At 42.9% G+C, this 25,985-nt stretch overlaps 1 protein-coding gene across 1 annotated transcript in view; it reads right to left on the bottom strand.

The window, feature by feature from the left end:
* The window catches only part of LOC127010194 (glutamate receptor 3-like), an 80,169-nt gene extending 54,459 nt beyond the window's left edge, over positions 1 to 25,710 (bottom strand). Inside the window, exons 1-5 of the mRNA XM_050884070.1 lie at positions 25,674 to 25,710; positions 12,387 to 12,562; positions 12,114 to 12,273; positions 1,087 to 1,269; positions 304 to 462 (exon numbers count right to left, since the gene is read on the bottom strand). Coding sequence (XP_050740027.1) covers positions 304 to 462; positions 1,087 to 1,269; positions 12,114 to 12,273; positions 12,387 to 12,562; positions 25,674 to 25,685 — 690 coding nt within the window. The 5' untranslated portion in view covers positions 25,686 to 25,710. The remainder of the gene's footprint in view (positions 1 to 303; positions 463 to 1,086; positions 1,270 to 12,113; positions 12,274 to 12,386; positions 12,563 to 25,673) is intronic.
* Positions 25,711 to 25,985: the final 275 nt, after the last annotated feature.

Genomic DNA, 25,985 nt, shown 5'->3' with positions numbered 1-25,985 from the left:
AAATCAAGAAATAGCAATGCTTAGGACACGGTGCTTGGGGTACCATACTCTTGGGGAAAATAGATAAATAAAAAGGGTGACAGAGTGGCAAGTAACTGACTTAAAAATGAAAGTCTATTTACGTGATGGTATAATGAAATTAAATAAAGAAACAATAAACAAAAGTAAAGAACAGAAACCAATGGAAACATTTGATGGTAATGATGATGACAATACTTTATATTATTACTATTATTTATGTTATTAATCGATAAAATATGGGTCAATTCAATCTCATAATAACTTCTCCATAAGTCATCGTACAAACGGAGTGAATATTTGCAGCAGCAGTAGGGGTCTAACGAAAGCCCGCGGGGTGCGGGAGATGATGACGACGTCGTCCGTGCTGTAGATACGTCCGAAGTCGATCACCACAGAGCGTTGCCAGATTGGTGTGAAATCCAGTGGCGACACGTCAGCCCTCTGTGGAAACATTGTCCTTCGTTGGGGATAAAATGGAAATAAAATGGTCTTAATGGCATCAGATCGCGAATGGACGGCTTTAGTATGCTGCACAGTCACTTCAATTATATTCACGTTACCAACATGCCATATGGCCTAGACCTTGCTCTGTCATTTGGGACAATAATTATTGCGCCTTATCACTTATCTATTTAAACTTATTGTACAGAATCAATGAAGGGAAAAATGGGATAAATGTTGGAAGGGGTTAGTAGGTTTCTCTATTTATTGTATGCTCAGGGGAAAACCTGGAGAAGGTAAACTGTGGTGACCACGGATTTCCCATCGTCCCTTGTCCCGGGGTAATTGGTTGTTACTTACCACAGGTTCAAAGTGCCAACGGATCGGAGGTGAGCACCGCAGCCACGCGCAGCTATAGCGTATGTACCCACCTTTACCTTACCTATCAGTTCTATGAATAATATGCCTTCAAAACTCCACTATACTAACTAACAAATCGTCCAACTCCAATGCTTACTATTAAACGTCATTAGGACATCTTTAACTTTCTCTACTCCCTAATCCATGATGCTCCCTTTCTGTTTTTCGGTGCATGGTCTGACTGTATCGTCTCTAAATACTCACCCCGTAAAGAAGGTCTCCCACCATACCATTCCAAGAGCCATTCCTGTAAGCTCCGAACCCGGTGTTAGGAACCAGAATGTCGGTAAAATTTAGTTGACGCTTGATTTCTTGCACAATGTCTGCCGCGTAGCCTTGGGCGTCTTCCAGTTGTTCGCCGTCATTGAATAAAAACACCGTCGGTTTCTGTGAAAAAAATAATGATACGGCGTAACGTTAATGTGGAATATGTTGGTATACTAACTGCATGAATTTCAAACAAAACGTAGTAGATATAGTGATGTAATAATAATAATTATTATTATTACATTATTTTATAACAACTCCACTCTGGACGACTCTGGGCATATTCCTCCTACTCATCCCCCCTCTGACTCCTTTACGCCTGTTATCAAGATTCTTAAGAATGATGTTTTCTATGCCCTATCTGGCCTCAACTCTCAGAAGGCTTATGGACCTGATGGAGTGCCTCCTATTGTCTTTAAAAACTGTGCTTTCGTGCTGACACTCTGCCTGGTCAAACTCTTTCGTCTCTGCCTGTCAACATCTACCTTTCCTTCCTGCTGGAAGTACGCCTACATACAGCCTGTGCCTAAGAAGGGTGCCCGTTCCAATCCCTCAAACTACCGCCCTATAGCTTTACTTTCTTGTCTATAAAGCTTTTGAATCAATCCTTAACCGGAAGATTCAAAAGCACCTTTCCACTTCTGACCTTCTATCTGATCGCCAGTATGGGTTCCGCAAGGGCCGTTCTACTGGCGATCTTGTTGCTTTCTTAACTGACTCTTAATTGGTCATCCTCTCTTAGCCGTTTCGGTGAAACTTTCTCAGTTGTGCTAGACATATCAAAAGCCTTTGATATTGTCTGGTACAAACCTTTGCTTTCCAAACTACCCTCCTACGGTTTCTATCCTTCTCTCTGTACCTTTATCTCCAGTTTCCTCTCTGACCGATCTATCACTGCTGTAGTAGACGGTCATTGTTCAACAGTGGTGTTCCTCAGGGCTCAGTTCTATCTCCCACTCTCTTTCTGTTGTTCATTGATGATCTTCTTTCCAAAATTAACTGTCCTATCCATTCTTAAGCCGATGACTCTACTCTGCATTTATCAACTTCTTTTGATAGAAAGCCAACTCAACATGAATTAAACGATTATGGCTGGAGGCTGTAGAACGCTTAACCTCAGACCTTACTACCATTTCCGATTGGAGCAATAAGAACCTGGTGTCCTTCAACGCCTCAATAACTCAATTTTTTCACCTATTAACTCGACACAATCTTCCAAACTCCTATCCCCTATTCTTCAACAACACTCAGTTGTCACCTTCTCCTACACTAAACATCCTCGGTCTATCCTTAACTCCAAATCTCAACAGGGAACTCCATGTCTCCTCTCTCACTAAATCAGCTTCCTCGATGTTGGGCGTTCTGTATCGTCTCCGCCAGTTGTTCTCCCTTGCACATATGCTGTCCATATACAGGGGCCTTGTCCACCCTCGTATGGAGTATGCATCACATGTGTGGAGGGCTCCACTCACACAGCTCTCTTGGACAAAGTAAAGTCAAAGACTTTTCGTCTTATCAACTCCCCTCCTCATACTGACAGTCTTCTACCTCTTAAACTCCGCCGCCATGTTGCCTCTCTTTCTATCTTCTATCGATATTATCATGCTGACTGCTCTTCTGAACTTTCTCACTTCCGCGTTTTGTTGCCCGCGGCTCTCCCGCAAACATCGGGACGAGGTGACACACATATTTCAACGCAGACACCACACGCGCGATGGAATCTACTCCGTATTAGTATCAAGCCAAAATTCTAGTGACGAAACCAAATGCCTCGAGAACACCAAACTCGAGCTGTCATGAACGGAGACGAGATCTGGCAGGTCGCTCTTTCTCCCCATCTCCCAGGGGGACGGGAACTGTCAGACGTCTCTTAATACTCTCCAGTGTGTGTGTCTGTGAAAGAGAGAGAGAGAGAGAGAGAGAGAGAGAGAGAGAGAGAGAGAGAGAGAGAGAGAGAGAGAGAGAGAGAGAGAGAGAGAGAGAGAATATGTGTGTGTGTGTGTGTGTGTGTGTGTGTGTGTGTGTGTGTGTGTGTGTGTGTGTGTGTGTGGGTGGGTGTTGGTTTGCATGTGTGTGTGTGTGTGTGTGTGTGTGTGTGTGTGTGTGTGTGTGTGTGTGTGTGTGTGTGTGTGTGTGTGTGTGTGTGTGTGTGTGTGTCAGTGGGTAGGTGGGTGGGTGTTGGTGTGGGTGTGTGTCTTGAGTGTGTTATCCACCTCTTTCTCCTCCTTCTTCTTTTTTTAATTCCCTTTTTCAGTATGCTCCGGCACTTCCGCCCATCACATCATCTATTGTCAAAGGCCGAATAGGAGATCAGAGAGAGAGAGAGAGAGAGAGAGAGAGAGAGAGAGAGAGAGAGAGAGAGAATCGATCCTTATTTATTATCATATTGACGTATTCTTTAACATAGTTATATTATTATTGTTATTATTATTATTATTATTATTATTATTATTATTATTATTATTATTATTTTCTCTCTCTCTCTCTCTCTCTCCTTCTTCCATTGCTATGTGTGACAACGTGGGCAGGTATTGAAAGATCTTCATTCCCGGCAATTAGGTGTGGGCGGGTCAATGATTTCTCACTTCAAGCCCACTAATTCACACATCGCAGCATGAACGAGAGAGAGCATTCTTTCTGGTAATTAGGTGTGGGCGGGAAGATGATACCTAACGCCTCCGTGTCACTCACACACAGTAAAGGCCTGGTCACACGAGCGTTTATTTCGGCAATTTTATCATCGATCTCGAGAATTTTGCCATCGGCGGCACCGGCAAGTCCAAAACACGGTTTGTGTTCTCGATATGGAGGAAGACGAACATGCGCGTCTTGTATTCTCGATACTGAGAACGTTTCACCTTTTCCTCCTTCCTCTCTTTCCCTTCTAATCCCCCTAATCCTTTTTTTATTCCCACCTCCTCTCTCTCTCTCTCTCTCTCTTAGGACGGATTGCACCTTTCTTCCATCGGGGCAGCCAGATTCGGAAGGCTCCTCAACGACGCAGTACGTGTCATCCGAGCAAAAAACGAGTCACAGCCACGTCCCTCCACCCCGCCCGTGTAAATAGACGCCGTGCATCGCAACAAACCCGTAACCGTGATCCCGCAAGTACCACCACCTCTATTACCAAACCTCTAGATAACTTAAAAATCTTTAGTTTCAATGCGCGTAGCCTAAGAAACAAATTTGATGAACTGAGATGTCTTGCTCTAACAGAAAATTTTGACATAATTGCTATAACCGAAACATTTATCGACACCACAAATATTGATTTAAGTTCCGAATACAACATAGATGGCTACAGACTCTTCAACAAAGATCGTGTAAACCGTAGAGGCGGTGGCGTCACCCTTTATGTCAAAAGCTATTTGCAACCCACTTACAAAACACTGGGAAACAGTAACGTTGAACATTTGTGCGTGCGAGTAAACATTGCAAAAGTCAATTTAAATATATCTGTCACCTACAGACCTCCCGGGCAATCACTCGATGACGACCTTGAAATGTACAGCGTCTTAAGGCAGTCACTTAATAACAACGACTCACTGATATTAGGAGACTTGAACCCCCCCCCATATCGACTGGGCGACACTGTCAGGTACAGAAGGCGAGTCACATAGAATGATCGAATTTCTAGAAGAAAATTATCTAAGCCAAATGGTTTCTGAGCCAACTCGACAAAATAATATACTCGACCTTGTTATAACGACCCAGGATAACCTAGTCAGGAGTGTCACGGTAGGAGAACACCTCGGTTCTTGCGATCATAAATTAGTGCGCGTCGACATTAGAGCTCAATCATCAGTGACTGAAAATAAAGTAAAGGTGCCCAATTTCAAAAAAGCTAACTTCGTAGAAATCCGACAAAAACTAACAGAAATACAACTATCAGATGACGGCAACGTAGATGAAGCCTGGCTAAGCCTTAAAAATCACTTACTCACTCAGCAGAACACATTCGTCCCCTTGTGCGAGAAGCGAATTAACACTAATAAAAGCCCACCGTGGTTTAATAGCGAAATTAAACAATCAGTCAATGAGAGAAAATTGTTTTACAGGTTAAAGAAAGAACAAAGCACGCCCGAAAACATTAGACTTTGTAATGATGCCAGGCGACGAGTAAAAAGATTAGTAGGTCAGGCAAAGCGTAGATATGAAGAAAATATTGCAGCCAGCTGTAAAAATAATCCGAAATCTTTCTTCAGTTACATAAACAACAGAAAGGCGATCAAAAGTGGTATTGGACCTTTAACAAACAGCGACGGTGCACTAGTGACTGACAGCCAACACATTGCAAACCTCTTAAACAATTACTTTACCTCAGTGTTTAATACTAACAGTCTTCCTCTCGCTACCAACAACACCAGTACTATTGTAAATCTTGAGCATGCATTGCCTAATTTTGAAATAACAACCGATGAAGTCCTTAACGCTCTCCATTCACTTAAAACAAATAAAAGTCCCTGACCCGACAAAGTATATCCTATATTGCTTAAAGAAACAAAGAGCGAAATACTCTCCTCCCTCACTACCGTATTCAATATGTCCTTGCGACAAGGCATCGTCCCTTCGGATTGGAAAAAGGCTAACGTGACACCGATTTTTATGAAAGGAGACAAAAAAATACCAGGTAACTACCGACCCATTAGTCTAACTTCAATTGTAGGTAAGCTACTCGAGAGCATAATTAGAGACAAAATTGTGAGTTACCTCGAAAGCCACTCATTAATTGGAGATTCACAACATGGCTTCTGTAACAAAAGATTCTGCCTGTCAAACCTACTGACCTTTTATAACGATCTCTTCTCAATTTATGACGTAACCAAATCAGTGGACGTAGTCTATCTTGATTTCCAGAAAGCGTTTGATAAAGTCCCACATCATAAACTACTTTATAAATTAAAGCAAATAGGCATTGACGGTCAAGTAAACCAATGGATCGCGAATTGGCTGAGCAACAGACAACAAAGAGTTGTGATTGACGGATTTAACTCAGAGTGGGCGCCGGTCACTAGTGGCGTCCCTCAGGGCTCGGTTCTTGGCCCAGTGCTCTTCATTATTTACATCAACGACGTGGATGTTGGACTCAATAATCGCATTAGTAAATTTGCAGACGACACAAAGATTGGTAACTCGGTTCTCACTGACGAAGACAGGCAAAGCCTCCAAGAGGATTTGCACAAAATTTCAGCTTGGTCGGATAACGTAGACAAGTGCCAGGTCCTTCAAGTTGGAACAAAAAATAAGAAGTTCGATTACGAAATACGCGGCGTTAAACTCACAAGTGTTCAATGCGTTAAGGACCTGGGGATTAAAATCGCGTCAAACCTCAAATTCTCACATCAATGCATCGATGCAGCAAATAAAGCGAACAGAATGTTGGGCTTCATTAAAAGAAACTTTTTATTCAAAATAAAGATGTAATACTTCCGCTCTACAATAGTTTAGTCAGACCCCACTTGGAATATGCGGTACAGTTTTGGTCTCCCCACCATGCAAAGGACATTGCTAAACTAGAAGGTGTTCAGCGTCGAGCAACAAAAATGATCCCTTCCTTGCGCAACAAATCCTACGAAGAAAGGCTTTCCACCCTTAACATGTTCTCTCTTGAGAAACGTCGCCTCCGAGGAAAACTGATCGAATGTTTTAAAATACTTAATGGTTTCACGAATGTAGACAGAACAAAATTGTTTATGATCGATGACACTTTGCGAACGAGGAACAATGGCACAAAACTCAAATGTAGGCAAGTAAATTCAGACTGCACCAAATTTTTCTTCACCAACGTTGTAGTGCGAGAATGGAATAAGCTCCCACCATCAGTGGTCCAGTGTAACACGATTGACTCCTTTAAAACAAGCTCGACTGTCACTTCCTTGAACTTAATACTAACTAGAGTAGAAAAGCAACGTTTTGGAGCCATCTGATTAATGTAAAATCACTTAGGTTTAAGGACAGACCACCTAGTCTGGACCATGGGGTCTGTGTGGTCTGATTTTCTATGTAAATCCATGTAAATCTCTCTCTCTCTCTCTCTCTCTCTCTCTCTCTCTCTCTCTCTCTCTCTCTCTCTCTCTCTCTCTCTCTCTCTCTCTCTCTCTCTCTCGCTTCTTCTTCTTCTTCTCAATGAACTTTATACACCTTTACGTTGTTACTTTTTTTTGTGAGAGAGAGAGAGAGAGAGAGAGAGAGAGAGAGAGAGAGAGAGAGAGATCCCCCCACCCACACACACATATATGTACACACAAATGCTGGGTTCACACATTCACGATTTGTGGTCCACGATGGCGTCCCGGAGAGCAGGTGGTTAATCCGTGACCTCTGGCCACGATCTGACCGCCGGATTACCCCTGTGGCGGCTGTACAACGCTGTACAAAGCGGAACGTGAACGACGTTCCCGGACCATTCGCGACCCCACCACGGAGCCCTCCCGACCCACCACGGCGGCCACGGAAAATGACAGTGTATCACCAAGGTTACAGCCGGTAACTCACGACCCACCCACGACATTATGATCAGTAAGCTCTCCCACATCGGTATAGGGGATCCCTTACTCTCTTGGATACACGGATTTCTGAACGGTAGAGTAATGAGGGTTGTGGTTGGGGGTTCTGAGAGTGATTCTACGCATGTAACTAGTGGAGTTCCCCAGGGGTCTGTCCTTGGACCAACCCTTTTTCTCATTTATATTAACTTTGTGGCTCACGGTCTGACCTGTAAATAAAAAAAATTCGCTGATGATCTGAAAATATACCAAAAGATAAATAAGACTACGCCTTCTCTTACATTGTTAGATATTGCTTCTGTGCAGAGAGATGTAGACCTTCTGGTGTCACGTGCGGAATCGTGGGGGCTCAGGCTCAACTCGGACAAGACCCGTGTTCTTAGGTTCTGCCGAGGATCTGCTCCAAATCTTGGCCCGTTCTCTGACTACTATATTAGAGGAAATCCTTTACAGTTTGTGCAGTCTGCATCAGATTTAGGGGTTCAAGTTGATACTTCATTGAAGTTTCATCTCCACATACTCTCTCTTGCAAATAAAGCTGCAGGAATTTCGTCGAATTTACTTAAGAGCACAGTTAACCGTGAGCCTGAGTTTATGAAATCTTTTCTCACCTCTCATATCCGTCCTGTGCTGGAATTTTGTTCAGTTGTATGGCACACAGGGTATGTAGGTGATACCGACATGCTTGAGAGAGTCCAACGACGATGGACCAGGAAGATTGTTGGACTTTCGCATCTTGACTATGCCTCCCGACTGGATGCCTTGGGTCTCTTTTTCTGTGCATGGCAGACTGCTTAGAGCCGACATAGTCAAGGTCTGGAAGATTCTCAATGGCCTGTCTCCTGTGCAACCCTCTGAGTTATTTATCCTCCAGACATCATCTAGGACCCGTGGAAATTCACACAGAATATTTCTACCCCACAGCAACACAGAAATACGTAGGCGATACATCTCAGTCCGAGTGATTGCTTTGTGGAATAGCCTGCCAGACACAGTTATCCTGTCAACATCCTTAACTGTGCTTAAGAGAAAACTAGCAGAGTACCTTGGTCAAAGGATATACGAATTTTAACCCCTACATACTAATACCAATGTATTCTCATATATAATTTCATATGATCTCATTTTAACTATAGTCCCTAAACACTCTGGTCAAAGAACATATTAACTCTAAATTACTTTATTCTACTTACAGCAATATAAATATAAATACTTATTTCACTTATATACATATAAGTCATTATATTACATAACTAGTCTTTACTTAGTGCAATCAACACACATTCCAGCAGCGGCTTAATAGTTTTAGTGTTAAGAGTAACTACACAAATATGTATTCTGCAGGCGTGTTGGCACTTGTGGTGTTCCCTTCTCGTGGAACCCGTCTAGGTAAGATGTCTAGGTAAGACGACCACGATGAAGTTACGGACTTGCCTAGGTGCCTTCCCGGTATTTCACGGACATCGGCGCCTAACCGTTGTAGCATCTTGGTATTTCTGCCGATGTATAAAAAGGGGGCGTTGCTTGGAACTGGCACCAGTCCACGTGTCCCTCGTGAACGCAACAACATGGAAGAGAGCGACCTAGCCAAACTGAGGATATTGATGCTGCACAAGCACAGCATGGAGTGTCTCGCCATAGAGAAAACTATACTGGAACTGATACAGCTGACAAAAAAGAAGTCGAAAAAGAAGAGGATTTGGGTGAAGCCCTACCTGACGAGACGGCCTATCTTGGGTCATTGTCACACTCATGAAAGAACTGGCAGAGGAAGATCCAGAGCTGTACAAAAACTTCCTCAGGACTGATGAAGACCTGTTCAATGAGATTGTTGTACGTGTTGGCCCACACATTGAGAAGCAGACAACATTCTGGAGATCGCCCATTGAGGCAGGACTACGTATTGCGATCACACTTCGTTTCTTAGCAACAGCTGATTCTTACAAAAGCCTTTCGTATGCCTTCCGCGTTGCTGTGAACACTATTCACCATATTGTGCCCATGAAGTAATAACGATCAGAATATAAAGACTATACTTTTCAGTATAGATATATACTGATTATGAATAAAAAAATTAATGACAGAATGCAGATGATAATAAAAACCATCAGAAAGTATGACTTACATTTAGATAAATGTATGTCCTGTCGAAATAATGTTTTGACTATGTGGATGCTTTTGTTATGTTTTAAAAGAATCAACATGTGAATGCTCTTTTTAGTGTTTAAAATATCCAAGACTTTACTTTTCATTATAAATATATACTGGATATAAATAAAAAAGATGAAAGAAAGAATGCAGACAATGATAAAAACATTTGAAAATAAAGACTTAGGCTTCGATTGTACTGTCGAGATAATATTTTAGACCAATATGTGAATGATTTTGTTATTTTTAATATACTAACACTGTGTGAATGTGAATAAAATAGATTGAGGAACAAATGTTTTTCCTTCCCTCTGCTAAACACAACAGCAGGTTAAGGAAAGGGGATTATATTGATGCTTAGGTGTTAATTGAGGGGCAAGGCTACTTAGGTCATTAGTGGCAGCAAACTGACCTCGTAAAGCCGGTCCTTGAGGGCTTTGTTTTTATATTCCTTGAGCCCCTTGTTGTGGAGGCAAGGGTGCTCCTGCAGCCACTCCCCCAGGTCCATCTCCACCGCCTCATCGAGGAGAGTGGTGGCGGCCTTCTTCCTTCCATTTTCCTGGGGCTGAGTAGCTACCTCTTGCGTCTGGGTAGCGGTACCTTCCTCCTGCAGGGGGGACTGGGACTGCTCCGTTGCCATCTCGGCTGCTGCAGGGGCTGATAACTCGAGCCCGTCGACCCGCAACACGTGCACGGAGGTGTCAGAGCGCTGGGTCATGGTGATGTGCGCGCGGGGAGGTCACTGGCCCAGCCCGGCAGCGTCCCGACAGCTTTATGGGGTCGGTAGGCGTCCGCAGCACACGTTATCATACCGTGGCTGAGCGGCGGAATGTCACGGTTATTTGCGATGGCTTACCGACGTTCCCGACGGACTCCAGGTGCTAGCCCGGACCCTTCCCGATGCCATCCCGGATAGTCACGGCATTTGACAGTTGTCGTGGTGACCCACGATCATTTTGCTCGGACCAAAATGATCGTGAGACACTGCCGACGTCCAAGGTTTTCCACGGCGGGGTTACGATGCCGCGCCGGAAATCCAAGGTATGTCAAGGATAGTCACGGATACACTGCCGACTGACCATTTTTGCGTGTCGGGAGGGCACCGTGACCATAAATCGTGAATGTGTGAACCCAGCAAAACTGACAACTACACACACAACTACACACACCCCTTCAAAGAATCCCAGACCACCAAAAGAGCAGCTGGCGGCAAGACATCAAAGAAGATTTAACTGCATTGCTATTCTCTTAATTGCCTTTACCTGCTGCCGCTCTACATATATGCCTAAACGCGCCCTCTGTTTCGGCTAGCGTCGTGTGACCACACCGGAGGCAAAATCACCGGCGTGAGAAAGTATAAAAAATTGCCGAAATAAACGCTCGTGTGACCCGGCATTAAGCCAGAGATCATTAGAAAATTGGTGACTTCTATGCCAGACCGCTTGACAGAGGTCTTTGAAAACGAAGGAGGATGGTCTCATTATTGAGAAATTATTGTTAAGAATAAACATATAAGTGGTCAGCGTTTGAAATTCATTTCCTTGATGTGTAAATTAAGTGCCTAATACTTTGACTAATGATTATGATGATAAAAATAACGATGGTAATGATAAAGATATTGATGCCATTCTACTACTACTATTACTACTACTATTACTACTACTACTAACAATAATAATAATAATAATAATAATAATAATAATAATAATAATAATAATAATAATAATAATGGTAAGATAATAACAATATACAGCTGTATTAATGATTTCGTCAATATGATATTTAGTATAAAAGAAGAAAAAAAAGGAGAAAGAGGTGGATTACACACACACACACACACACACACACACACACACACACACACACACACACACACACACACACACAGTCTCTCTCTCTCTCTCTCTCTCTCTCTCTCTCACACACACACACACACACACACACACACACACTGGAGAGTATTAAGAGACGTCTGACAGTTTCCGTCCCCCTGGGAGATGGGGAGGAAGAGCGACGCTGCCAGATCCTGTCTCCGTTCATGACAGCTCGAGTTTGGTGTTCTCGAGGCATTTGGTTTCGATAGTACGTCACCCGACTTGGCTTTTAAAGGTTAGGTATCGGTCGGAAGCTGCCAGACACTCCTCTGGAATTAAGTCTTTAACACAAGACACTAGGAGCGATTTAACAGAGCCGCCATCTTCGTTTAATCAGATTCTTAGTGAAATTGTGTCACTGAAAAATGTAAATACTCAACAAATAATCACGGGAACGTGTTCCTTTTTATCAACATAGGGGTGAGATGGTTATTACCTTGAGACAATTTATTCTCAGTCTTCGTCCCATCAGGTTGAATGGAGGTGTTGGCCACAGTGGTGTCAGCGTGTTCAGCTGGCTATGGGTCCCTGAGAGGGCTAGTCTCAGGCGCCAAGACCCGTCTCCTGTCATCTCAACACTGTGCACCACCACTCGGCTGTCGAGGCAAATCTACGTATAAGATTATTTTTTTCATAGTAAGAATTTTATGTCTCCCATATTCAACCCTAAACCCACAAATTATCTCTTATAAACACTTTTATAAACTACCTGTTCTTTAATCTGCTCGTCCGGTTTTGCACCTCTTGATAGATGAGTAGACCTCGCATCCCTTCAGCGAGCGCAGCCTCCACCTCCCTCATTGCGTGGGTATAGTGTGCGGGCCGTGGCAGGGGTAGGGCCTCGCTGGGCTGGGTCTCCCTAATCACCCAAAACCAGTGTGTCTTCTGTAAGAGTGACTAGTGATTACCGCAGTGCAAGCTTTCCCTTTCTTGGTCCTTATCTTGACATCAATTCTTACAATATCAATATGCTCCCTGTGTTCTAATAATTACTTCTACGGGTTAATGACTTCATCTAACAATTATGAAATATATTAGGAGCTGATGTTTGCGAGTTTTCTTTTTTACATCAGAGACAGCAGTCAAAGCCAAACCAAAACTGGAATAGTGCCTTCAATGCTACTACTCTCGTAAAAGGAGAGTGATAGAAAATTCCTCTCCCCCAAAAAATATTCAGAGGCGGTTCATGAGGTTTCTTTATAGTATCCTCTCGAAAAAGTTCGTCATAAGGAGGTGGAAATAGAGGCAAAGGAAGACTATTCCAGAATTTACCAGCGAAAGCAATGAAGACTCATGAAGACGCTGTTAATTCATGCATAAGGATTGCAAAGGCGTGAGCTGGTGTCGAAAGTCTTGTGCAGTAAGGCCGCAGGATGATTGGAGACATGCATTTAACAAGTTCAGAAGAAAAGGTAGCGCAGAAAAAAAAAGTGGTAGAAGATAAAAATAGCAGCAACATTGCAGCGATGTGTAAGCGGTAGAAGAGAGTAAGAGGAAAGAAGCTGATTTTCGCTCGAAAATTATTGTTACCGGGTATTTTTGGCTGCAAAATAAACCCATTTGTGACGAGTGTCATCCAGCCCTGACGCTCCTGCTGTCAACTGACCCGGGGGTGACTTGCCGATTGCCACATGTCACCACGGCCTCAATTTTACTCATTTGGGGTCGCGCGCGTTGGACAATACTGGCCATACTGACCCAGTGACAGTAAACACATTTGGACAGAAATGGCCGTACCGAAGCACAAAGATGTGATTGCATAGCACTGATATACCAAAAATGGTTCACGAAGTCGATTTCTAAATTCTGGCATGTAGAGGTGGCTGCAGGCATCAGCTATGCCAGGCGTATTTTTATTCTTTATATGGTGCGTATTCAAATGACCCGCGAGGTATTTGATTGGATCAGCTGTATGGGAGTGTTGCCATATCATGTAGTGAAGATTTTGATTTAATTTTTTTCATAATTTTTCTAACTTTATCCAAAACCAAACTCATTCTGGTTGATGTACGATACGTTGGGCTTGTGTGTGGCAGAAAAGATCATAGCCAAGAAGAGCGCATCACGACGTCAGTCCAGTAAAAAAAAAAAAAAAAAAAAAAAAAAAAACGCATGTTTCAAAACACCCCTTGGATCGTATGGAAGAGTTTGAACCTGTTAGGACGATGTATAGAGCTTTTTATTATATGACGTGGCAACATTTCCCATTATTTCAACAGGCGCCACAGCATAACGTTCCGGATACTTGAATTAAAAAATGTTGTCTTTTTTTTAATTATCAACAGATTTTTAATGTTTATTATTTTGAAAACTACATTAAAAGCACTATAAAACCTCTAAAAGTAAGATTTTCTGTGAAGTGGATTGTTATAGGAGTAAATCTTAGTCATTTTCTCGAAATTACTTTTTTGACTGGTTTTGATGCTTCTATAAGGAATAACATTATTTTATTTTTAACCAATTTTAAATCTGTTCAGTTTATTTTGCAGAGTATGATATGCAGAAGAATTAGGCCTGGCAAATTAGTTATATTTAAAAAATAAAGTTTACCTGAAATTAATTTGTTGTTTTTATTATCTTATTATTATTGTTTATATCTTAAAGGAGTTATCATTATTCTAAACTTTACCCAGACCGTTTGATAGAAATGGAAGTCTTCTTTAAAATGAGCTTTTGAAATATACAATACAAGTAAAATTAGAGGAGTAATTAAAACTTTATCGTTTTTAAAATTAAAAATCAATAAAAAAAATGAATGGCTTGATTTTTTGTCTTAAGTCTTCTTATGATAGTCTCAGCTTTGTATTATAGGGTCATGGAAATTGAACCATTCCTTTTATGTGTTGGCCCGATCCTATGCAGTTACCTTAAATGAACCCCACAACTCTCCACGGTCTTCCAGGGTTTTGGCACGTTGAATGGAGAGAAGGAAGAGGAAAGAAAGATACAGCTTGGGGTGGCTGAGTTCGCTGCGTAACTCATCATAAGAACATAAGAACGTTGGAGTTTGCAAACGGCCGGTAGGCCTATACAAGGCAGTTCCGTTGACCCTAAGCTCCCGTGTATCTAATCCCACCTAATATCGCTGTCCATGAATTTATCTAATCTATTTTTGAATGTGACAATTGTATTGGCACTCACCACATGACTGCTAAGCCTATTCCACTCATCCACGACCCTGTTAGTAAACCAATTTTTGCCTATGTCCCTGTTGAATCTGAATTTATCCAGTTTAAACCCATTACTTCGTGTCCTACCCGGTTCTCTTACCAACAAAACCTTATGAATATCTCCCTTATTAAAGCCCTTCATCCATTTATAAACCTCGATCATGTCTCCACGCACCCTTCGCCTTTCTGGAGAATGCAAGTTTAACTGTTTGAGTCTTTCCTCGTATGGCAAGTTTCTCAACCCCTGAATCATCTTAGTCATCCTCCTCTGCACTGATTCTAACATTTTGATATCCACTCTATAGTAAGGTGACCAGAATTGAACCGCATAGTCAAGATGAGGTCTAACTAATGCTAAATATAGCTTCTGTTGCTTACGCTCCTTGAAATAAATCCCAGTACCCTATTTGCTCGATTTCTAGCTTGAATGCATTATGCCCTTGGACGGAGATCAGAGTTCACTAAGACCCCTAAATCTCTCTCGCACCCAGACCTGCTTATGAGAGTGTCATTTAAGCAATAGTTGTGAGAGGGGTTGTTCCTACCTACACTCAGAATACTGCACTTCCCTACATTGAACTCCATCTGCCATTTATCCGCCCAGTCATACAATCTGTTTAGTTCATCCTGGAGAATACTAGCGTCCTGATCCGACTCAATTACTCTACCGATCTTGGTATCATCTGCAAACTTACTGACATCACTACTAATTCCTGTATCTAAGTCATTGATATAAATAATAAACAAAAGTGGACCTAATACCGAACCTTATGGGATCCCACTCGTAGATGGGCATGTTTAAAAATTCGCACTCCAATGTCTCTATCCATCATGGTGACACAGAAGGGTAGACTGGTCATTGGGGTTAAAAGCTCTACAGCCGCAGATGTACGTTTCTGACGCACAAGATATTTTTCCTGTTTACTTATTCCTTTTCTTCGTATTCTTTATTATCTTTTCCAGTTTTCTTTTTCTTCCTTTTCTTTCTGACTCTCAAGATATTTTTCCTGTTTATTAATTCCTTGTCTTCGTATTCTCTATTATCTTTTCCAGTTTTCTTTTTCTTCCTTTTCTTTCTGACGCACAAGATATTTTTCCTGTTTATTAATTCCTTATCTACGTATTCTCTATTATCTTTTCCAGAGAGTATACGCAGCCACCACCGTAAGTCCTAGTGGCAACTTTGATCGTGGTCAACCAGATTAGCCGATTGACCTCTCCAAGTCAGGACAGGCCGCCAGTTCTAGCTGGAATGAGAGGCCAAAGAGGTGTGTTGCTAGCCGCAGCAAACGACTGCGATATCATAACTTCCAAAACTCCTTTTTCTTAAACTTACGGGGATGCCACACACGGCAAACAGGTGGGAGAACTAAGGTTACGAGCGTACATACCCGTCCTCAGGAGAACAAATAACTGGATCTTTCTGTCGCTCTATGGGTATGAGACATGGACAGTAAAAAAGGAATTGAAGAGGCGAATTAATGCTTTTGGGATGGTTACCGGCCTCGTCTGGCCAAGTACTTTGGGCGAATACGAAGAACCACCAAGCGTGCAGCTCCCTCTAGTTGGTTTAGAGATGGAGGCTCCTGATGCAGCAGCCAATAGACGAAACTCCACCTTCTCTTGCAGAGGTGAGAGAGACTGTGAGAAAGTTGAACGGTGGAAAGGGAGCTCTGGTCTCTAATAACAGCGCAGAGATGCTAAAAGTCGGGGTTGAAGCCATTTACCATGGGTTGCATACAGTGCTGTCTACTGTTACGCAGTCTGGTGCCATTTCCCCTGACTGTAAATGTTATCCCTATCTAGAGAGGGAAATGCAATCGACGCTATTGCAGAAACTGCCGTGGTATTACGCTGCTCAGTGTACCGGCAAAGTGTTCGCTCATCTCCTACTGATACGTATTCGATTTCCTCTGCAAGTTTCAAAGACAGGAAGAATTTGTCACACCCTGCAAGCCAACAATTGTTTCCTGGCACTTCGCGTCCTTGTGGAACGCCAACGTCATTGCTCCATCACTTTCGACATTTGCATGAACTGGGTGTCAGGCAAAATTAGTGATAATAGTCGATGCGGAGTATCTGTTGGCAACATCAAAGTCACTGACCGTGTTTTTGCTGATGATGCTTTTCTTCTCGGGAAATCATTGGAGGTCCTGGTGATGGCTTTCGAAGTGATGCCTGAGGAGGCATAGCCACTAGAACTGAAAGTCTCCAGGGCCAAAACCAAGGTGAGTGAGTGAGTGGTCGTGGTGCTGAGCGGATGTGTGTTGCGTTTAGCTCCACACAGAAAGTGTCGACATGGCTATCAGGGCCAAGGGACTGGTGGATTGAATGCTGTTTGTTTCCTAGGTGGTGTCATGTGAGGTGTGCTAATTTGACTGGGATCAAGCAGGATAATATACCCCAAATTAATTGGATATTTTTTCTTTTTTTTTTAAGTCGCGGCCTATTGCGCCGGTAGGCTTCTTTCCTGTGGGACCTAATGGTCGGCCCAAGGCTTCTTCCCGGTGGGGCCTGATGGTCGGCCCAGCCCGTTCTGGCGCAGGCGAGTGTTTATAGTGGCGCCATCTTGCATTGTCTCATGCTGCCCTCCCGGAGCTCATCTTAAATCCTAGAATCTAGAGTCCGGGTTGATAGGTGGTCTTCTGGACAGCATGTGGGTAGTTTTAAGCCACTCGGCGGCGGCTGAAAAATCCCAGCTTGGTGGCACCGGGCGGGGATTGAACTCGCGTCCTCCTGAACGCGGCGCCGTCACTCTGTCGACTCAGCCACCGCCTCCCCCATGCACCCCATGCCTCCATAAAGCGTCATTGGCTACCAGTATTGTGGAAAAATTGGATGAATTCAAGCAAGAATTATCTAAAGAAATATCTGTGGTTAAGGATGAGGTTGAATCAAGAGCTGAGAAGGTGCAGGAAGAGCTGGGATCAGTTGTTGACACGCTTCTTGCTGAGCATGCTGAATCTAGTTGGGCTGAAGTGGCAAAGAGAGGTGGGAAAGTGAAGAAGAATCTCCAAGTTGTGAAAGCTTCTACCCAGGAAAAGAAGGCAACAGATATGAAGGATGAAGTCTCCCAGGCATTGAATGGTATTCAAATAACTGATTCAAGATTCACAAATGGAGGTAACATTGTCATGAACTTTGATAATGAGAACACAAGGGATGAGGCTGCTCAGAAACTGGAGTCTGTTGAACAAATTAGTACCAAGAGTGTTGAAAAGATGAAACCAAAGATCATGATATACAATGTGCATAAAGAGGAGACCAAGGAAAAAATAAAGGAGAGCATCTTACACCGAAATGAGTTCTTACACACAATTGAGGGTGTTGAGAATAAGATTGAGCTTATTTTTAGTAAGTTTCAGCTGGCGGTATAATGCACTACATTTTGAGGTATGACCCAATTGTGAGAGACCTGATTCACAAGAATCACGACAAGTTAAAATTAGAATGGGGAATATACACAGTGAGAGACAGATACCATGCAATTATATGTTATCATTATCAGAGATATGGCCATCTTGAGGCCAAGTGCACTGCTAAGAGCAATGGAGAAGCCCCAAAATGTTTCAAATGCGCTGGCAATCATAAATCGAAGGATTGCTCCGTGGCTGAGAAGAAATGCGTAAATTGTGCAAGGTACATTCAGCGAATGACCAGTGTTGTGTAGTTCTTCAGACTGAAATTGAGAGAATTCGTAACATAACCGATCATGGCTATTAATTAGTGTTTGTACTCAAAGATGAATTGTGTGTGATAAATGTTCAGTGAGTTGGAAATAATCGTTGGATATTTAATTGTGATACTATAACGAAAATATCAGACATGAAAACTGACCCAATGGATATTTTTGATACTATTCATGAAAGCAATTAAGATTCACTCACTCACTACGATGTTTGAGAATAAGTGCATCGAGGATTATTATTGAGGCTAACATTGTAATCGTGGTCTAGTGGTCAGCGCGTCTGGGTACCACTCCGCGGGCCCGGGTTCGAATCCCGGCCCGGGGAACCTGCGTGTAGTTCACCCAGCTGTTCATCCTCCCTTTCGGGCTGGTCGATAAATGGGTACCTGGGGAAACCTGGGGAAGGTAAACTGTGGTAACCCGGATGTCACACTGGCCCTGTGTCCCGGGGTAATGGGCTCCCTCCCACCACAGGCTCAAGGGCCAATGTCACGGGTATGAACACCGAGGCCACGCGCTGCCACAGCGTATGCCCCCAACTTTACCGTACCTAACATTGTAATTATTGACGGCCCTCGCAGAGCGCTGCACTAGTAGTGGAGCGGGGCCTCTGAAACCTCATCAACGGTAAACGGTATGGTTCAGTAATTTGGAGGCTTGCTGGATGACATAGTTGTCTGTTCATGCATATAGTGAAGACAGTGGGGTCACGATAAATTTCACATACCTTGGTAGAGTTGTGCATATAGGAATGGTGTGTCTTGCCAGGTCACTCAACGGACTGGCCTGGCCTAAGTTGTTATGGACTCGCTCAACATGAGTATATGGCGCTGTCGATATCCATGCAGGCGGACAAAGATTCAAATCACTGTCACCTGTACTCCCTGTCTTACTGTTTGGCTTTGAGACATAGACACTGAATGGGAGTTTAAGAGGAGTATCAATGCCTCTGGTACTAAGTGCCTTCGCAGGAACATGGGGTATCACTGAGATGACCTCGTATTGAACCCTTAACTACATGATGGCATTGAATCGAGGTCTGTTACCAGCTTAGTCCCTGAACGACTATGTGGGCACATGGGACGGGACGTCGATGGGACGTTCAGGGACGTTGATCCTGATCATGGGGTTGTTTCCGTACGAGACAACCCTGTTGGAAGATACTAAGGGAATTCCCACGTATCTTATGAATGGGTCAAGTTGATCGAATCTGCCGAGTACGGCTTGGAATGGAAAGATGCGTAGTGGCTTGCTCGGAGGGACCATCGGGAGTGGAGATTGTGGGTGACTGAAGCAACGCGCTGCATGGCATGCATAGACTCCCCGTTAGTTAGTTAGTGCAATAAGCTTTACTGTTACGTGTGGTTAGACCGATGTATTCGTGATGATCATGTAATTTTTCCACACACTAGGACTGTCATCAGTGTTGAGTATGGAGTGCACAGGGTCTGAAAGGACACTACTATCCATATGAGAACCTATGACATACCGTTTTTCGCAAATATCTTTCAAACGAATACGTGGATCAGCATGGGGCTTTAGCAAAGATTGTTTCACACACTCCGCTAATTTTTGACGCTATTGTGCAATGCCAGATGCGGTTAATTATGGCGTTTACTCTTGACTGTAATGGCAACACCTGCGTGACCCACTTACACATTCGAACAGGTGAGGTGTGCCGTATTTGTGACGTGTATCCACCACCTTCCTCCACCCCTGGCTTCTCCTACTATAGTCTGTTCGGAGCATGAAGGCGGTTCAAGGTGCGAAAGATTCCATAATTCCCATGAGTGCAGCGCTGCCAGTTCGACCGCCAATTATCAGATTAGAACTCTCTCCCTCTCTCTCCCTCTCGACCCGGGGGAGGGACCTAGGGGGACACACCGACCACCACCACCACCACCACTACCACCACCACAACGTGTCAACATGGGAAAAAATCGCTGCCACATTTCATAGAATTTATACAAATCCTTGTTATAATCCTTAACATCGACACTCATTGTACTATGTAGCTAAATTTACTATATACAGAATATATAAAATATCACTTTCAAATACCACATGGATGGGAAATAAGAGAAAAAGATGCATGTACGAAGGCTGATTTGGCACCATGGCTAGAGGTAAACGACGATACCAGCTCCACCCTGAACCGCCTTCATGCTCTCATCCCTCCCTTTCCCTCCCACCTGCCCTCCTCCTTCTCCCCCGCCCTCTCTGCCCCCGCCATCTTTCTTCCCCATTCCTCCCCTCTCTCTCTCTCTCTCTCTCTCTCTCTCTCTCTCTCTCTCTCTCTCTCTCTCTCACTTGCGCTGTACACGAGATATGAATCCATGCACACGTATGACTTGAATTAATGGCAGATAAATATAAATTATTTGCCGTCTGCATCAGCATCAACAGTGATGACGAGGATGACCTGTTTGTCGATGGTGATGAATATTAAAGTAACATTATGTGATCAGTTATTTACATTACTAATCCACCCATCATATACTCGCTGACTATTTTTGTGTGCTATGACTTTTTAACATATCTGCTTGAACCCATATCGTATGGCAGTCTTTTCCTAATATCAGAATAAAATATTCATATATTTCTCCAATTTTGTTTCACGTTTTTACTCTGCAATGAATTCCCGCTTCAATTCCACCCTTATTCCTTTCCGTCTCTTAATTAAGCGATTTCCTATAAATGATCAAGTGTCAGCTACGTGCTTCATCCCATCATACGCTCAACGTAACCTGTGGGAAGGAGGGTTATATACTCGTACAACTTTCAATGGTTGTATAATTGCCAAACAAACCTCATACAGCACTTAAAACATCCAGTTGCGCTGGAACAGGAATCAGAGTCGTGTGCACCCTACCATACTTAGCATATACTTTCGAGTTATCCGCCATTATAGACAAGTCATATGTGTGCAAAGCTTCACATCGCATGTGCACCGAGAGAGAGAGAGAGAGAGAGAGAGAGAGAGAGAGAGAGAGAGAGAGAGAGAGAGAGAGAGGAGGAATGGGGGAGAAAGATGGCGCGGGGAGAGAGTGCGGGGGAGAAGGAGGAGGGCAGGAGGGAGAGAAAGGAGGGATGGGAGTAGAAGCCAGGGGTGTAGGTAGGTGGTGGATACACGTCACAAATACGTCACGCCTCACCTGTTTGAATGTGTAAGTGGCTGACGCAGGTTTTGCCATCACAGTCAAGAGTAAACGCCATAATTAACCGCATCTGGCAAAGCACAATAGCGTCAAAAATTAGCGGAGTGTGTGAAACAATCTGTGCCAAAGCCCCATGCTGATACGAGTCTTCGTTTGAAAGATATTTGCGAAAAACGGTATGTCATAGGGTCTGATATGGATATTTTTTAGTAGTTGACTTTGGTGCGAGTGAGTGGAAAGAAGAATTAGACAATTACTCCAACAGTAATCAAGGCACTTCATGCTGGCAACCGCCTAAAAGCACTATGAAGAAATGACCCACACAATGGGGATGTATACAAGAGGCTACTGATTTCATGGTTACTTGTATTGGCGGTACAAAGATGACTGATGTGCGAGTCATTGCCTGTTCAGGCAAGACAACGAAAGGCAGTTTTTCCCTGAACTGCCCCTAACCTGAAGAATCTTTCACCCAGAACATAAGCTTTCGAGGTAGAGAGCTTACATTCTAAGTATTATATGTTTATATGGTAATCGGCCTGTAAAGCCGGACCCTCTACGCGGGACCTCCCCTAGAATGAGTGGAAGTACGATTTTTTTTAAAGCTACTAGATCCTTTGTTATGACTAGAGAATTATCTACAAACACCTATCAGGGTGAGTAACGCAGCGCACTAATCCACATATGTATTCTTCATTCCCTCTTTCTGAATAATCCTTCTCTTTATTGGACGTGCCAAACCCTGAGGACGGGCTGGTACGCCCTTAACAATCAACTGACATTCTATATAAATTGTTAAACTTTATAATAGAACAACATAAGTTGTCAGTTGACCTTTAACATAAACAACCTTTAGTCCTGCCACATGTTTGCCGTGTGTGGCTAGCCACCACCCGACCACAGTTTTCTGTTTTAGGGGTTACCTTCACCGGCTGTTGAACATAACGTAGGTGAGGTTGAAGCACACTTTGGACTTTATATATATATATATATATATATATATATATATATATATATATATATATATATATATATATATATATATATATATATATATATATATATATATATATATATATATATATATATATATATATATATATATATATATATATATATATATATATATATATATATATATATATATATATATATATATATATATATATATATAGATATATATATATATATATATATATATATATATATATATATATATTTTTTTTTTTTACGTCGTGGCCTATTGCGCCGGTAGGCTTCTTCCCGGTGGATCCTGAATTCCTGATGGTCGGTCCAAGGCTTCTTTCCGGTGGGGCGTGTTGGTCGGCCCAGCCCGTTGTGGCGCAGGCAAGTGTTTATAGTGGCGCCATCTTGCATTGGCTCATGCTGCCCTCCCGGAGCTCATCTTTAATCCTAGAATCTAGAGTCCGGATCGATAGCTGGTCTTCTGGACAGCATGTGGGTAGTTTTAAGCCACTCGGCGGCGGCTGGAAAATCCCAGCTTGGTGGCACCGGTCGGGGATTGAACTCGCGTCGTCCTGAACGCGGGGCCGTCACGCTATTCATTCAGCCACCGCCTCCCAAAGAGATATTTTTTCCTAAGCTCGACTTTGTTGTCAACCAGTGAGTGCCCTCCGCGTAACACACTCACTATCTTGTGCGATTTTAATTAATCTACTTGCACACAGAGACTTGGGTACGAGTTATGTATTGGTCCCCATGCCTCTGGCACCAGAAACGTAAACAATTCTTTCCTTCTGGACTTTGCAAAGTCTAGAAGGCTAGAAGTCTAGATTGCTGGCTCCTGGTTCCAGAGAAGCGAGCCTCGCCGCTGAACTTAGTATAGCAATGCTGACGGTGTGGCAAAAGAGAACGAAGTCGCTGAAGTTAGGGTTGATTTAAGATCTGGGCAGCATGTAGGTTATCTTCCGCCACTCGGCGATGGTTTGAAAAATCAGCGTATTTTGGTGGGACTCGAACCTAGGTCCACGGGCTCACCATGCCCGCACGCTGACCACTCGGCCACCGCCCCTACAGTCTGTTTATCTTATCCTGGAGAACACTAGGGTCCTGATCTAACTGAATTACTCTACCAATCTTGGTATCAACTGCGAACTTACTGACATCACTACTAATTCTTGAGTCCAAATCGTTGATGTAAATGATAAATTATACAACAGTGGACCCAGTACCGACCCCTGTGGGACTCCATTCGTAACACAGCCCCAGGCAAATTTCTTACCATTAATTTGCACTCTCTGTCTCCTACCGTTAAGCGAAGCCATAATCCAGTTCAAGAATTTCCCATCTACTCCGTGAGCCTGTACTTTTAGTAAGAGCCGGTGACGAGGGACTTTGTGAACGCTTTACTGAAATCTAGATATAGTATGTCATAGTTTTCATCTCTGTTTACCACCACGATTACTTTAGTGTAGAAGGACAACAGGTTGGTGAGGCATGACCTACCCCTCGTGAACCCATGCTGCGAGTCGTAGATTAAGCTATGCTTCTCTAGATGGTCTCGAATGCCTCAGAATAAACCTGACTCCAGCATCTTGCCAACAACTGATGTTAAGCTAATTGGACGATAATTTGAGGTGCCTGACTTGTCTCTCCCACGTAAATTATGGATGGGGTAAGTTGAACGATCCTGCCGATAGGAACTTGGGATGGATAGTGTATTTGCGTGGGGGTACCGTCGAGGGTGGAAGCTGCTAGTGAGTGAAGCGACGTGTTCCCTGGCGTATGTTGCCAGTTAATAGTTAGTTTGTTGTTCTACAAAGCGTGCTCAACAGCTCATTGACAATATGATGCAGCTTAACTTCCATGCACAGGCATCATTTTGTTTGTGCCATGGAGAGGCAAATTGTAGCAACGAAGACAAACACGATGGAAACAGACGTAGAAGGCTTTAAAATTGTGTCATTCATAACTATTTAAATCATAAGTACAGAGTCCATGACATGAACATGTAACAAATGCTGAGAATGAGTGACGAGATTTAACACTAGCTTATGCACAGTTTGAGAGTAACTCAGTGAATTTTCCTTTGTGTAATAATGTTGTTGAACGTATGTAGGCTCATGTTTGTGTCATAAGTATGATGTTTTTTGCTAACTACTATTGTCAAATACAACAATCTAACCGGAGCATTTTTCCAGTTACATATCTTGGCAACTGTAGGTTATTGGATTCACAATTTTGTAATGTAAGGCAGTAAAGTCCTTTACCTGTGATATAATGTCAGTTAATTTAAAGAAACACGATTCATAGGAAATCTTATAATTGGCATATACTCTTATTATACCTGTAGTGAGAAAACCGTCTTTGTATATACCTTACATCATTATTGCTATGTAAAAGATGGAAACAACTTTCATATTTTCGTTGGATTGATTCTAAACTGTTCATCATAGTCCTTGATCACGAAAACATGGCTATGGACACATTTTTCTTTAAGATATGACAAGAACTTATAGAGGCATACGCAAAAGCAGAAGTTTAGATAAATGCGCTAACTAATTTGCATTTTTTTTTTTTAAGGAAAATGCTCAGAGCTTTCAGAGTGCCCCCTTCCTATTACTATTTAATATGATCCTAAGGTCATGAAAATGAAGACATATTTATTGCAAGATTCCACTGCTCTTAGGCTGCCGGACGAACAGGAAAACTGAAAGTTAGGAGGGGAGGGTTTTTAATAGGCTTGCACCAGCTCCTCTCCTCCCGTACATACTCGTATCTCACCTGGAGTTGCCTGCACCCTACGTCTACCTGCACACTCCACAAATGTTTCTGACTGAAGGTTTCCAGGGGCTAAAGAAATGTGAAATTTTAGATTATTTTTAACGGCCATCTCGCAGAGCTCCTTTGTTTCAGAGACGCATAAAAAATCAACTTATTAATGCAAGTTTTCAACTACGGCTCATTAACAGAGGGAGATCAATGATTTCAAGGTACATTTACACAGGAAAGTAACTCACCTCAGCGTTCATTGTTGCGTCCTCATAGAAAAGTTTCACCTGTAAGAATAAAAAAAGTACAAGAATATACAATGTAAAACGACAACATAGAATGGTATTTGTATGTGTGTGTGTGTGTGTGTGTGTGTGTGTGTGTGTGTGTGTGTGTACACACCAAAATAAGTATCGTTACACATTCAGCACGATACAAAGTTACAAACTGACACCAAGGACGAAGCCATTGATAACATGGTACTCATGTTGGTATCACTGCGTGTGTTGAGTGTGGTTTAATTTGCCTGAATCAAGTGAGCGGGACTCGTAAATGAAGCA

This window comes from Eriocheir sinensis, chromosome 42 (assembly GCF_024679095.1).
Source record: "Eriocheir sinensis breed Jianghai 21 chromosome 42, ASM2467909v1, whole genome shotgun sequence".
Taxonomy (NCBI): Eukaryota; Metazoa; Arthropoda; class Malacostraca; order Decapoda; family Varunidae; genus Eriocheir; species Eriocheir sinensis.
The sequence above is the reverse complement of the archived record's forward strand: the minus strand, read 5'-3'. Positions and strand labels throughout refer to the sequence as shown.